The sequence below is a fragment of the Scomber scombrus genome, chromosome 4 (assembly GCF_963691925.1).
Source record: "Scomber scombrus chromosome 4, fScoSco1.1, whole genome shotgun sequence".
Lineage (NCBI taxonomy): Eukaryota > Metazoa > Chordata > Actinopteri > Scombriformes > Scombridae > Scomber > Scomber scombrus.
In genome coordinates this window covers 10,665,082-10,677,609 of record NC_084973.1, presented here as the reverse complement: position 1 = coordinate 10,677,609, position 12,528 = coordinate 10,665,082, and the positions used below count along the sequence as shown (strand labels likewise).

General features: G+C 49.1%; 1 protein-coding gene across 3 annotated transcripts in view; it reads right to left on the bottom strand.

Moving 5' to 3' along the window:
• LOC133978880 (probable E3 ubiquitin-protein ligase HECTD4) overlaps positions 1–12,528 on the bottom strand; it is a 44,083-nt gene that overhangs the window by 20,001 nt on the left and 11,554 nt on the right. For 2 of the 3 annotated variants that reach the window (XM_062417221.1, XM_062417222.1), the window contains exons 11-25: positions 12,280–12,420; positions 11,959–12,194; positions 11,675–11,817; positions 11,502–11,572; positions 11,302–11,407; positions 11,033–11,153; positions 10,820–10,948; positions 2,530–2,654; positions 1,973–2,126; positions 1,773–1,876; positions 1,423–1,621; positions 1,202–1,321; positions 999–1,103; positions 747–910; positions 300–545 (exon numbers count right to left, since the gene is read on the bottom strand). In XM_062417221.1, coding sequence (XP_062273205.1) covers positions 300–545; positions 747–910; positions 999–1,103; positions 1,202–1,321; positions 1,423–1,621; positions 1,773–1,876; positions 1,973–2,126; positions 2,530–2,654; positions 10,820–10,948; positions 11,033–11,153; positions 11,302–11,407; positions 11,502–11,572; positions 11,675–11,817; positions 11,959–12,194; positions 12,280–12,420 — 2,164 coding nt within the window. The remainder of the gene's footprint in view (positions 1–299; positions 546–746; positions 911–998; positions 1,104–1,201; positions 1,322–1,422; positions 1,622–1,772; positions 1,877–1,972; positions 2,127–2,529; positions 2,655–10,819; positions 10,949–11,032; positions 11,154–11,301; positions 11,408–11,501; positions 11,573–11,674; positions 11,818–11,958; positions 12,195–12,279; positions 12,421–12,528) is intronic. The other variant, XM_062417223.1, reaches the window with a different exon arrangement.

Below are 12,528 nucleotides of genomic sequence, written 5' to 3'. Positions count from 1 at the left end.
GAAAACAGTTTGATTATATACAGGGTTATGCAATTAGATAATTTATTCAAAGTGATATCACCTCTGTTACCACAAAAAAGAGAGAAAAAAAAGTCTCAAAAAACTGATCTTGATTAAAGTTATATAGAAAGTATCCTTTAATACTACTTCGGCCCTCTTTGGGCTTTAGCTTTACCATCTCAGTAGTGTTTTCTGGGTTTTATTCCATGTAAATACATTAATGACAGATGTGGAATATTGACCATTGTGATGTTACATGCAAACTCTTTATACTGTGATGGCATGACCCTCCTTCTTACTTGATACTAGGACGAAACTGTGGTCGAGCCCTTCCAGACACCTCTCGTAGCCTACCCATGATGCCAGGGGGCAGGCGTATACGAGGCAAGTCAAAGTAAGTCCCTGGCATAAGGCCCGGGGGTGGGATGAGCACATCAGAGGGGTAGGTGAACTCCCGGTCCTCCTCAATGGTCAGAGGCAGAGGTGAGGGGCTGGGCGTGAGGGCAGGAGAGATGGCGCCGTTTGCTTCAACTTGCCACTGACACCTGAGTAAAAAAAGAAAGGTTGTTGTCAAACATGCGTTCTTTTTAGACTGTTTTCCGCATTTTCCTTGTAAATGTGGATAATCTAGTTTATATGTATATGTTGTGTTCTACTATATTCCACTGAAGAATATGTTTTAATTCTCACAGTGACAATCAATACCTAGGTGTTTTTTAAAGCTATTTTTTATTTGGCTGTGTCACCTTTGCAGCAGCTTTGAGCAGAGCAAATCATGGCAGGCATCCTCCTCTCTTGTCACCTCTGGCCCGTTATACAGAATGCGGAGCATTGAGCAGGCCAGCACTGACAGGCCGAGTGCAAGGTCTGCCAGGAAGGGGAGGCCTCCAGAGACATCCTCGGATGACTCCTGTAAACAAAACAAGATGAACGTTTTCAGAATAATCTGTTGTGCATCATGTTTCAAACTGGGACATGCCACTGTTACCATATTTTACCTGAGCTCTGACAGTGCAGGAGAACCCCCACATGGCTTTATCAGGGGTGTTATGTTCACGCCCACTTCTCATTTCAAAGGAAAAGGTCACTGTGTCACCTTCAACCTGTAGCAGGACAAGAAAATAAATGTGGCTCTTCAAGACTGTGTGTCGCTGTGTGTGTTTGTGCTCAATCCGTCTATGTGTTATACGGCTTGTTTTACCTTGACAAGGTCTTTGGGCCATCCTGTCCCCAAAACACTGCGACTGCCATATCCCAGAGTGTTTCCTCCATATTCTGTTACTTTACGACTGTTGGTGTTGGGACCAGCATAGATAACCAACTGAAATATTAAATAATATGTTTAGAGTGGCACAAAATGCATGTAACACCTACAAAAAGATGAATGCCACTTAGGCTGCAGTGTATTGTGAGAATCAATACCTTGTCGTAGTCATACTGTGAAGAGCAGCGGGAATCAAAGCGAAGGTACAGACAACGGGCTCCTGGGATATGTACAGTCTCCTTGAACTTATAGTTGTCTCGCACAGGATGCACTGTCTCTACTGTCTTCCCAGCAGCCCACGGGGCAGGGATCTTGAGTCCAGTCAAGAAACCTGGCTCCTCACGTTCATCAAGAATTCTAATATTAAGGATAGGGACACAAACACATTACATCTGATACATTTCTGATCACCTGCTATAATCATGATCAAATCTGATGTGTTGCATTAAAAATCTGATGTAACAATTAATAACTGACAATCTCTTTGGCGGACCTTGAGCAAACTTACTTGTCATCAGGAGCACATGCCTTTGCCCCCTGCCCTAGAGAGCCACCCATGAGTGGAAGATCTTCATTGAAAAGTGGAGACTGGGTCTTTAGTAAAAGGGCAGTCTGGAAAACAGAGTGTGGAAAGATTTTTTAGTGATGACTGATTTTTCCTACTTAAGGAAAAATGTTTTTTGTCTTTTGGACGGGCAAGACTCCAACCTGGCTGGTGTAGAGGACAAGCTGGACCAACTGAGGCATGAGGGCGTCAGCGAGCGTTAGGGTCTGCAGGTTGGGGTGCATCAGAGAGGTGAGCAAAACTGGCAGCAGATGCCCCAGCATGGTGGCCTTGGTTACCTGTTCCAGACCTTTCAACCTGAGGATAAAAACAACAGGTAAATCATCTGAAAATAAGATTATGTAGACAGAGGCACTAAAATAAAAGCAGGGTGGAAAATTATCACCAGCCAATGTGATTTAAAAAAAAAAACAAATTATGGCCGTAAATGATTTTTTCATGCACTCACTCAGGATTTTTGAGGAGGCTGCAGCATTACTTAAGCTTTTGTTAAATCTTGTTTCACTGTGAAATTGTGCATTAGAGCTCATAAGCAAAAACATGTCTGATTTTTAATTTTGTCAGTTATGTTTTTATACAGTTGACAGCACAGCTTAACTTTAAAAAACAAGTCTACTCATGCAGTATAAGTGGCCATTTGACCTATAAGTTAATTTTCCCGCCCTGCAAAGCTAATTTAAAGTGGAAGTCAAAATTTCACCTGGTTTCCCTGTCAGGGATGTCGCTGTTAATGAGAGCTGTGGTCACCTGCTGCAGTGTCTCCAGCACCTCATCACATCCCACCAGGATCTTGGTTGCTAGGGACAGGATGCTGGTTTGGAGTTCCTGAAGACCACACGCAGAATATGCCCACACTTCGGTAATACTGCTTCCAAGATTTTCAGTGATCATACAGTATCTCTTTCACGCAATATCATAGGTGTTCACACATCAATACTTGTGTGAAGTTTTGCTATTTTTCAAACACGTTGTTTCCTGCTGTTATATAATTGGTTGTTCGTGGCGCGCTTTAGCAGCAGCAGTACGTTTTCTTCTTCTTCGGTGGTTATGTGTATTGTGACTTGGGTTTTGACCGGTGAAGTTGAGCTGGTGAGTTGTTGTATAATGTGATTTAAACTAGTTTTAAATATCTTAAATATGTCCGTGCCAATAACCTAGTTATGTTTGTGTGTTATATTTTCAGTTGATTACCTGCTGACGGCACGATCACTGTATGAAAAGCATGTGTGGAGTTGCTAATAAACACGTGAAAAAGACAGATTGAGTGTCGGAGCTGAGTGTGACACTGTTTTCGCCGGTCAAACCACCCCGTGCGGTGGGATTTATTTATTTAACTCAGTTAGGTTAATAAAAACCGTACAGTAATCAACACTAAGCCAGCCCCGTGACGGAGAAGCGGAGGTCGGACAGTGTCGACGACGGCGAGCTACAGGAGGCTAGCGTGGAAACGAAACCCGGCGGAGCTTCCCGGCCGGTAGACGGAGCTTCGGACCCGGTCCATGCCGTCAAAGGATATTGTGTGATTTGTGACTGTGCTTACGTGACTTTCATGGTGACTGTTTAGCGCGACGGCATAGGATAAGCCGATCGCTGCAACACACTATTAGCACGTTAGCTAGCCGCTAAGCTAACGGAAGTGACGTCATCTTGGTCCAGGTACGGAGACCGGAAGTAAGCCTTCAAAATAAAAGGGTGAGACATTAAAAGCATGGCGGACTTTAAGGAATTAAAGAAAAAGCGTTCCTATGCACAAGGGGCTTTTACTAGGAGGGCAAATGCCATTGAGTTCAACATGGACCTTTTAAATGAATATGACCTCAAACTTGAACTGAGGGCGTTCAAGGGCAGCTATGAAGAGATCTGTAATAGCAGTTTCGATTACATTGCTGTTATGGAAGAAGAGGATGAAAGTGGCTTCGAAATGGATGTAGCTGAGGTGAAGAAAAGGCTGCATGCTTGTCGCACAAAGTATCAGGAAACAGAGACAATGGTAAAACAGACTTTGTGGTCCCGCTGTGCATCGGGTCAATTTGGCGGTCTGAAGGCGGACCTCAAAGAAGTGTTTGGTCAGGCTGACGCAATCCTGTCAGGCCACTTGACCCATGAGCAGTATGATTTGGTGCGCACAGCATTAGAGAACAGAGTTGAAGCACTGGAGGAGTTCGTGCGAGACTGGGATCGCTACGTCCCGGACAAGGAGGTAGATGACATGCGGGTCTGCCTCAAAGTCTACAAGGAAAGGAGAAGAATGACTATAGTTGCACTGACTAACTACATGCACCAAAGCAAAAGGTCAGCGCATGGCGACCTTGGTGTCCTGGCAAGCGGTGAAGAAGACGATGGTCATGGCGGTGGGGACAGTGGAGGAACGACCACCTCTGAAAAACCCTGTAGGCCCCCGGACGGTAGCAGGGGTAGTGGCACGGCGCAGGATGATGGGGCACAAGGCACGGGCCCCCCGTCGGGGTCTCCCCAAGCGCCACCAGAGAGACATCCACCCCAATGGTCCATGAACCCAGCATTTGACCCCAGCTTCTCTAGCACACCGCAGCAGCAACGAGGAGCGCACGCTGTGCTACTGGATAGTGTTGAGGCAGGACGGAGCGTGTCTACCACCTCTCGGGGGTTAATCGGGCCCAGGATTGCGCTCGCACCCCTAAGCCTACCAAAGTTCTCTGGAGACAGGAGAAGCTATTGGAGATGGAAGAGTAACTGGGGGACCCTACAGGCATTAGCTGAACCCACAGGCTCCCCGGAGTGTAGGCTCTTTCACCTGCTGGACAGTATCGCTGATGCAGTAAAACGCGAACTCAGGCTGTCTCATTGCCGTACTGCGGAGGAGGTCTTCCGGGTTTTGGAGGACTGTTATGGGGACATGTCGCAAATAGCGGACGACATCGTACTGGAGCTACAGAACTTACCAGCTGTACGCAACAACCAACCGAGGGAGGCTTTGCAGTTGATCCAAGCGGTGGAAAGGGCGTTGTTGGACCTTATAGATTTGGGTTGTGAGGACGCCATAAAAAACCAGTTGGTGATCCGGTCACTGGAAAGTAAGTTGCCAGACAATATGAAGGAAAGGTGGCTTTTGTACCGATGCGACGCGGCCAGCAACGTCAACCCACGTAACCGGTTCGACAAACTATGGCAGTTCCTGAGAGATCAGAAGACAGTTCTGGTGCAACTGGAGCAGTTACAGATCACCAGACGACCGAACTCTGCCAGAGCTGGTGAACCAAGCCCCCGTGAGAAACCAAAGGAAAGATCGGGGGACCGAAGGCAGGAAAGGCGTTCATTTACCAAGGCCACGGCAAGCGAGGCGAGAGAGGAATCATCGCGAAATCCTTGTGGTATATGTGGCGAAGATGGGCACACCGGACGTCTATACCACTGTAAGACATTTAAGAAGGCCAACCCGGCTGAGCGGAGGGCTCAAGTAAAAAAGACAAAAGCCTGCCCCAAATGCCTAGATCTCCACGGGAGGGACAGTCCGTGCAATAAAAACTTTCTGTGTCGTAATGACGAATGTAAAAGAGGTGACACCCCTCCAGATCACCACTTCTTCCTGTGCCTCAAATCACCCGCCAAAAGGGACTCTGTTAGGGCAGACACCAAGGGGGAAAAGAGGAGAGAAGCCCGTGGTCCGACCGAAGAACAAGAGACTTTGTTTGCGAGTTTAGGTCTGACTCCGGAGCAGCTGGAGGCTGTTCGGAAGGCCTGCACAAATAAGGTGTCCTCAACAATATGTGCTGGCAAAGATTTGGTTGATGAAAGTGGACTGAAAGAGCACCCGGTCCTCATGATGTTGGTGGAGGTCACGACCAAGAGGGGAGACTGGGTCGGAGCCCTGATCGATCTAGCCTCCGATACCAACTATATTACTCACCAAGCAGCAGAGAGGCTTGGATTGGCAGGTGAGCCAATCACACTAGTCGTGTATGGTGTAGGTGGTATGGAGGCGAGGGTTGAGACAAAGAGGTACTGTGTGAGCATAAAAGCAGCCACGAAAAAGGGGACATGGCGGCTCCATGAGATGCTCTGCTATGGACTAGAGGAGATTGCCAGAGTGGACCATGCAGTGGACTCAGAGCGCCTGGAGAAGTTCTTCCCTGGTGTAGTCAAACCGGGGGAGTTGACCCGCCCGGAGAAAGTTGAGTTACTTATCAGTACCCGGGAAGGTCGTCTTGCCCCCCAGCGGATGATGAGGTGCAGCGATCTGGTGTTGTGGGATGGTCCACTGGGAAAAACCGTCAGTGGCGTGCACCCGGACCTTTTTGAAGACATTGAGGTGACTGCGCGCCACTCATCGACCCACTTTGCATGCTCCATGAGAGCGGAGTCCAGGAGGGTCGAGGTTCTCCATCACTACTGCCCCGAGCTAAAGAGCAGCGTAGAAGTCGGAACTACGGCTGCGTGCAATGCTGAGGTCATGAAGTGGCTGCAGTGGGACAGCATTGGGGCCGCCTGTAACCCTATGTGCGGTGGTTGTCGTTGTGGAAAGTGCGCCCCTGGGGGGAAGGAGATGTCCCTCGCTGACGAGCGAGAGTTAGAGATCATCAGGGGAGGTCTGACCTTCAAGTTAAGCGACAACCACAGTGACAAGCCCCACTGGGACGCCAGGTACCCCTGGAAAGAGAACCCTGCTACCCTGCCGAACAACCGTGAGGCTGTCAAGGCGGCGTTCCTGAAATCGGAGAAGCGCCTTGAGAGGGATACGAAGTGGAAGGAGGCCTACGCAAGGCAGGTGCACGACATGGTAGCCAGGGGGGCCGCAGTCAAACTTTCCAGGGCTGCGATGGACAGTTGGAACGGAGCTGTGTGGTGGGTCAACCACCTGACAGCACCCAACCCACACTCCGTCTCCACCCCGGTAAGACTAGTATGGGACAGCAGCCGGGAATTCAGGGGTGTTAGCTTGAATTGCATCCTTCTGAAGGGCCCAGACGTCTTGAACCCCATCCGGGCGGTCCTGCTCCGTTTCCGGGAGGGGGAGCACGCGGCGGTTGGAGATGTGTCCAAAATGTACAACTCAGTGTGGTTGGAGGATCAGGAGGTGCATGTCCATCGCTTCCTGTGGAGGGACTCTCCGGCGGATGACATCGAGGACTATGCCGTGGTACGGGTGAACATGGGAGATAAGCCGGCTGGTTGTATCGCTCAGGTGGCCATGAGGGAGACCGCCCATCTTCCCCAGTTCGCCGACAAAGTGGATGAAAGACATGTCATTGTGGACAACGCCTATGTGGACGACATTCTGGTGTCCCACAATGACCCCCAGAGGCTGAGCGAGATCCTTCAGGGGGTTGAGGCCATTCTTGCAACTGGGGGGTTTTACCTTAAGCCATGGGTGCGGTCTGGCCAAAGTGGGAGGCAAGACGGTGTTCCCACCAAGACTGAGACTATTGTGTTGCCCAACCAGTTACGCGCAGAGGACAACAAGGCCCTGGGAGTGGGTTACCACGTGGGGGAGGACAAACTTTTCCTCATGGTGTCCGTTAATTTCTCCGCAAGGAAGAAAAAGATGCGCACTGAGCTCGACCTCACCATGGAAGACATAGAGGAGAAGACACCGGATCCCCTCACCCGCCGTATGTTACTGAGCCAGGTTGCCGGGCTTTATGACCCCCTTGGTCTTGCGACGCCCCTGAAACAGAAGGGTGTCATTCTTGTCAGGAGGGCCTTTCAAGAGGCCGGCACATTGACTAAGGATACGTGGGATAAACCACTGTCTCGTGAGCTGCACGGGAAGGCGATTGAGCTCTTCAAAGAGTATGCCCGGCTGAGTACCATCACTTTCCCCAGGAGTATTACACCTTCCGGCTGGCGGGGTAAACCCTGGGGGATCACATTTTCCGATGGGAGCTGTGACTCTTATGGGGCGGTCCTCTACCTGCGCTGGGAGTCTTCAGGGGGTGTTGTAACCCGACTTGTGGAGTCAAAGGCTAAATTGACCCCCCTCGACCAGAAGGGCGACGCTGTTAAAGCTGAGATCTGTGGAGCCGTCTTTGCTGCCCGGCTGAAGGGATACATACTGAAGCACGGGCGGTTGGACGTGGGAAGGTGGTACCACTTCGTCGACAGCCAGACTGTGTTGGGAGCCATCCAGCGGGAAAGTTATGGGTTCCAAACTTTCTTCGCTAACCGTGTGGGTGAAATCCAGAAGGCCGGACCCGTGACAGATTGGTGGTGGGTCCCCGGTCAGTACAACGTGGCCGATTTAGTCACGAGAGGGTGTTCTCCCGAGCAGCTTGATGGTGACTCCTTATGGCAGAGAGGTCCCGAGTTCCTGACCAGAGCGGTGGAGGAGTGGCCCATGAAGTCTGCTGCAGAGGTGGCCTCCGGTACCAGGGAGGTTGTGAGTAAGCTCCAAAGGAAAGCTTTCTCTGCCATCATTACAAGGGCTCAGGCGAAGAAGTTGTCTGCTTTAAGCTGTCCTACCGGTGTGGACGCCATGGTCGGGGATGGTGCGATCACAGGGCCTTCTACCGTCGATGGCAGGGGACCCTCGCCAGATACTGCCACAGGGTCTTCATCAACAGCATCTAGCGCCTGCAGTACGAAGAGGTTTTGGGGGTCGGCTCTTGTAAGTCAGATGGATCTTTCGAGGTTTGCTACATTAACCAGGCTCTGTGGGGCTGTGGGATACGTCCGCAGAGCTGTGCACTCCTGGGTACTCGGCAGAGATCGAACCGGCGAGCGAGAACAGTGGGAGGCAGTACTCACAGTCCAGGAGCGAGAGAAGGCATTCAAGGACTTATGTCTCGCAGCCCAGGCAAGTGTGACCTTCCCCACGACAACACTCAACCGTCTGGTTGTGAACAAGGACGGTGCAACGGGCCTCTTGTTGTGCCACGGCCGGATCCAGTCTGTTGATAAGGGGGGACCTGGGGTCCCGCTGATCCCCTACAAGGAGCGGATCAGCACCCTCCTTGCTGAAGAAGCCCACCGTGCCAACCATGAAGGCGTCGCCGGTACCCTCCTTCGGATGAGGAAAAAGGCCTGGGTAGTGCAAGGTCCTAGACTCGCTCGCAAAATTGTGGACTTGTGTATTCATTGTCGGAAGTGCAGAGCCAAGTTATGCTCTCAAGTAATGAGCGATCTCCCTTCTGTACGCACCGGGCCAGCAGCTCCTTTCGAGTACACAACGCTGGACCTGTTTGGTCCATACACAGTCAGGGACGGTGTGAGGCGGCGCACAAAGAAGAAGGTCTGGGGCGTGGTCTTCAGTTGTATGGCCTCGAGAGCTATCCATGCAGATTTGGTCGAGGATCTATCGACTGAAGGCTTTCTCAAGACTTATCAGCGATTCACCGCCCTAAGAGGTCATCCCCGTAAGCTCTGGTCCGACCAGGGCACCAACTTCGTGGGGGCCAGACCTGCGCTGGAAGACCTCTACAGCTTCCTGGCGTGTGTCGACAAGAAGGAAGTCCAAAGGAGAGCAGTTGTGGCTGGGACTGACTGGGTGTGGGAGTTTAGCCCAGCGGACTCGCCACATCGGAATGGGGCAGCGGAGGCAGCTGTCCGTGTGTTGAAGAGGTCATTGAGCAGTGTTGGTGAGGTGGGCGACTTGACCATCCTAGAGTTCCAAACCCTCCTCTACCTGGCTGCCAACCTTTCAAATGAGAGGCCAATCGGAGCCAGAGCTCAGGTTCAGGAGGAGACTGTGGACGTTGTGACACCGAACTCATTGCTGTTGGGTCGAGCGGGACTTAGAGGGGACACCCAGGGTTTTGAATTCCCTACCTACCCGTTCAGTCGTCTGCGAGCAGTCCAGGTGGAGGTGGACAAGTTTTGGAGACGTTGGAGCCAGTTGGCAGGGCCTCACCTGTTCGTCCGGCAAAAGTGGCATTCCCCAGCCCGGAATGTCTCTGTTGGTGACCTGGTATGGGTTGCAGACCAAAACGCCCTCCGGGGTCGATTCAGGCTGGGTCGTGTCGAGGAGGCCTGCCCAGATGATAAAGGTGTTGTCCGAGACGTCAAGGTGAAGATTTGTCATAGTCCTCCCATCAGCCTGTCCCAAGTCAGGAAGGACAAGGAGCCGTGTCCTTCCACGGTACTACACAGAGACGTCAGAAGACTGGTGGTGTTGCTACCAGTCGAGGAGCAGGAGGAGGCTTAACTTACTTCCCTAAGTACTTGAAACTGTGGACACTTGAATACAGGACTCAGACCAAACCTGTGTCATTGGACTGTTATGTTGTTTCTTTATTTTGTCACTTGAGAAGTTGCAAATTATCTGTGTATTACATTGTTTATTAATAATAGGTATTGTGGCCTACCATGTCAATGACAAGTAGCCCAAGTGGGAGGTGTGTGAAGTTTTGCTATTTTTCAAACACGTTGTTTCCTGCTGTTATATAATTGGTTGTTCGTGGCGCGCTTTAGCAGCAGCAGTACGTTTTCTTCTTCTTCGGTGGTTATGTGTATTGTGACTTGGGTTTTGACCGGTGAAGTTGAGCTGGTGAGTTGTTGTATAATGTGATTTAAACTAGTTTTAAATATCTTAAATATGTCCGTGCCAATAACCTAGTTATGTTTGTGTGTTATATTTTCAGTTGATTACCTGCTGACGGCACGATCACTGTATGAAAAGCATGTGTGGAGTTGCTAATAAACACGTGAAAAAGACAGATTGAGTGTCGGAGCTGAGTGTGACACTGTTTTCGCCGGTCAAACCACCCCGTGCGGTGGGATTTATTTATTTAACTCAGTTAGGTTAATAAAAACCGTACAATACTTTATTTTTATGTCTGTAAATAAAAAAACTCCAAATAGTCATAGCAAACTTAAGTTGTTTCATCCTTTTATCCGCAACCATGATGAGCAATATTTAAAAATAACACATGGTAACACTGATATCGATAAAAAGGCAAAGAGCACAAAAGAATATCCATGTCCTGCTGCTCCCTTTTGTGGGTTGCTTTCTCACCAATAGACAGGCAGACAGACTCCATGAGGACAGAGGAAGGGGTATTAAAGGGGATGTTTACCTGTACCTTCATTGTTTCCCCTTGTAGGGAGCTGTCACTGTCGTCATTATCATCTGGACGGATAAGAATGGTGTTACTGAGAAGGTGGTTCTGAACAGCCATGAGGTAGCGCAGACAGGGTGAGACCACCTACGAAGAAGGAGAAACCATGTCAAATTGGTATGAATGCATTCTGACAAAGCATGTGGTTGTAGAAAGCACAGATATGCATACTGGCACAGTGGAGAGCAGCTTCTGGAAGTCATCTCGGGCGACAGTTTGACATTTTGTAATGAGGAGACAGGATTCCCGGACTACTGTCTTGAGGATACAATGCAGCAGCTCATCACTCAGTCTGTAAAAGAAAGAGAAAGACACCTTAAATAATGAGATCATTACAGTGACCTAACTTTAAGGTAATGCATGACATTGTTCTGTGCCATTTGTCAAATGCATAAATATAAAATTATACCGCACCAAATAGTTACAGGGTTGCCTCTCACCTGTAGTGGTCATCTTCTTCACTCCCAAATCTATTCTTCTGTAGTTGGTCTGCCAAGTTGGTAAGGATGACATCACGAAGCTGAGAAAGGCCACTGTTCCTTTCACCTGAGTATCACACAAACAAACACCATGTAAGATATATTCACAAAAAAACAGTGAAAGTGACAGTTTTGTTAAAATCAGTGTCTTTAATAGTCACCTTCAGTTAGAACTAATTTCAGCAGTTTGTTGAGTTCAGCCTCACCCTGATACAAAGTATTCAGGCCTGAGCTACAGACAGACAGAAAAAACAAAGATTTGAATGTAATTTCAACTGTTATTTTCACAGAAACAGTAGACTATATTTGGAATTAATGACGTGTTAAAACGTACCTGATGGCCAGGCACACCTCTCTCTGGATCTCTGTTCCTATCTGATCGACTGGGGCCATGAGTAGCTGCCACAGGAGTAGACCTGACCGACGCACACTCTCCCTGTTCTGCTCCGACTGAGGATTGAAAAACCTAAACACAACCTGGACAGGACAGACAACACGAAAAAATGAATCAACACAAGAAAGAAAGAAAGAAAGAAAGAAAGAAAAAAAAAAAGAAAAAAAAACGGCAAGTCTTTTTTGTGGTTGCAAAATCTGTCACCGGCTCCACATAAAACTGACCTGGAACACCACCAAAATACAGCGGATGATGCAGGTATCTCCATTGACCATGGCCTTCTCCATAATGTCACAGATGCTGCTGAAGTGACGGGCCTCTATGGGATGTTGTTTGCCTAGTAGGGCTCCGAGGGGCAAGCTGTTGCTGCTGGCCGCCAGCAGATTGAGCTGGTGGATACACATAGCACCTACATGATGAAGCAGCTGGTTGATCACCTCGCCAGTGGCCACAGTTTCCTCTGTGAAAGGACAAGTAAAACCGATGATCACATCTCTTATTCAACTTCATAAAGAGAGCATCTGGTGTTTTGAGAGCACTTCTACCTTTGGGTTCTTTGATGACATGGCTCACTCCGAGCCTATGGCACACATGATGAAAGGCTTGGTTCCCAGGGTTGCACCACTGATCTATGTAATCACTGGAGCAAGTCCAGATCAAGTTGTTCAGTGCATCGTAACATGCTCCTACAAAGCAACATGTCAGAAAAATAATGTCAGTTAGGCAGACAATCGAGTATGTTACTATCTGCTATAAATTCAACATATAACAGTCCAATGTGACAAAAGTTGAGC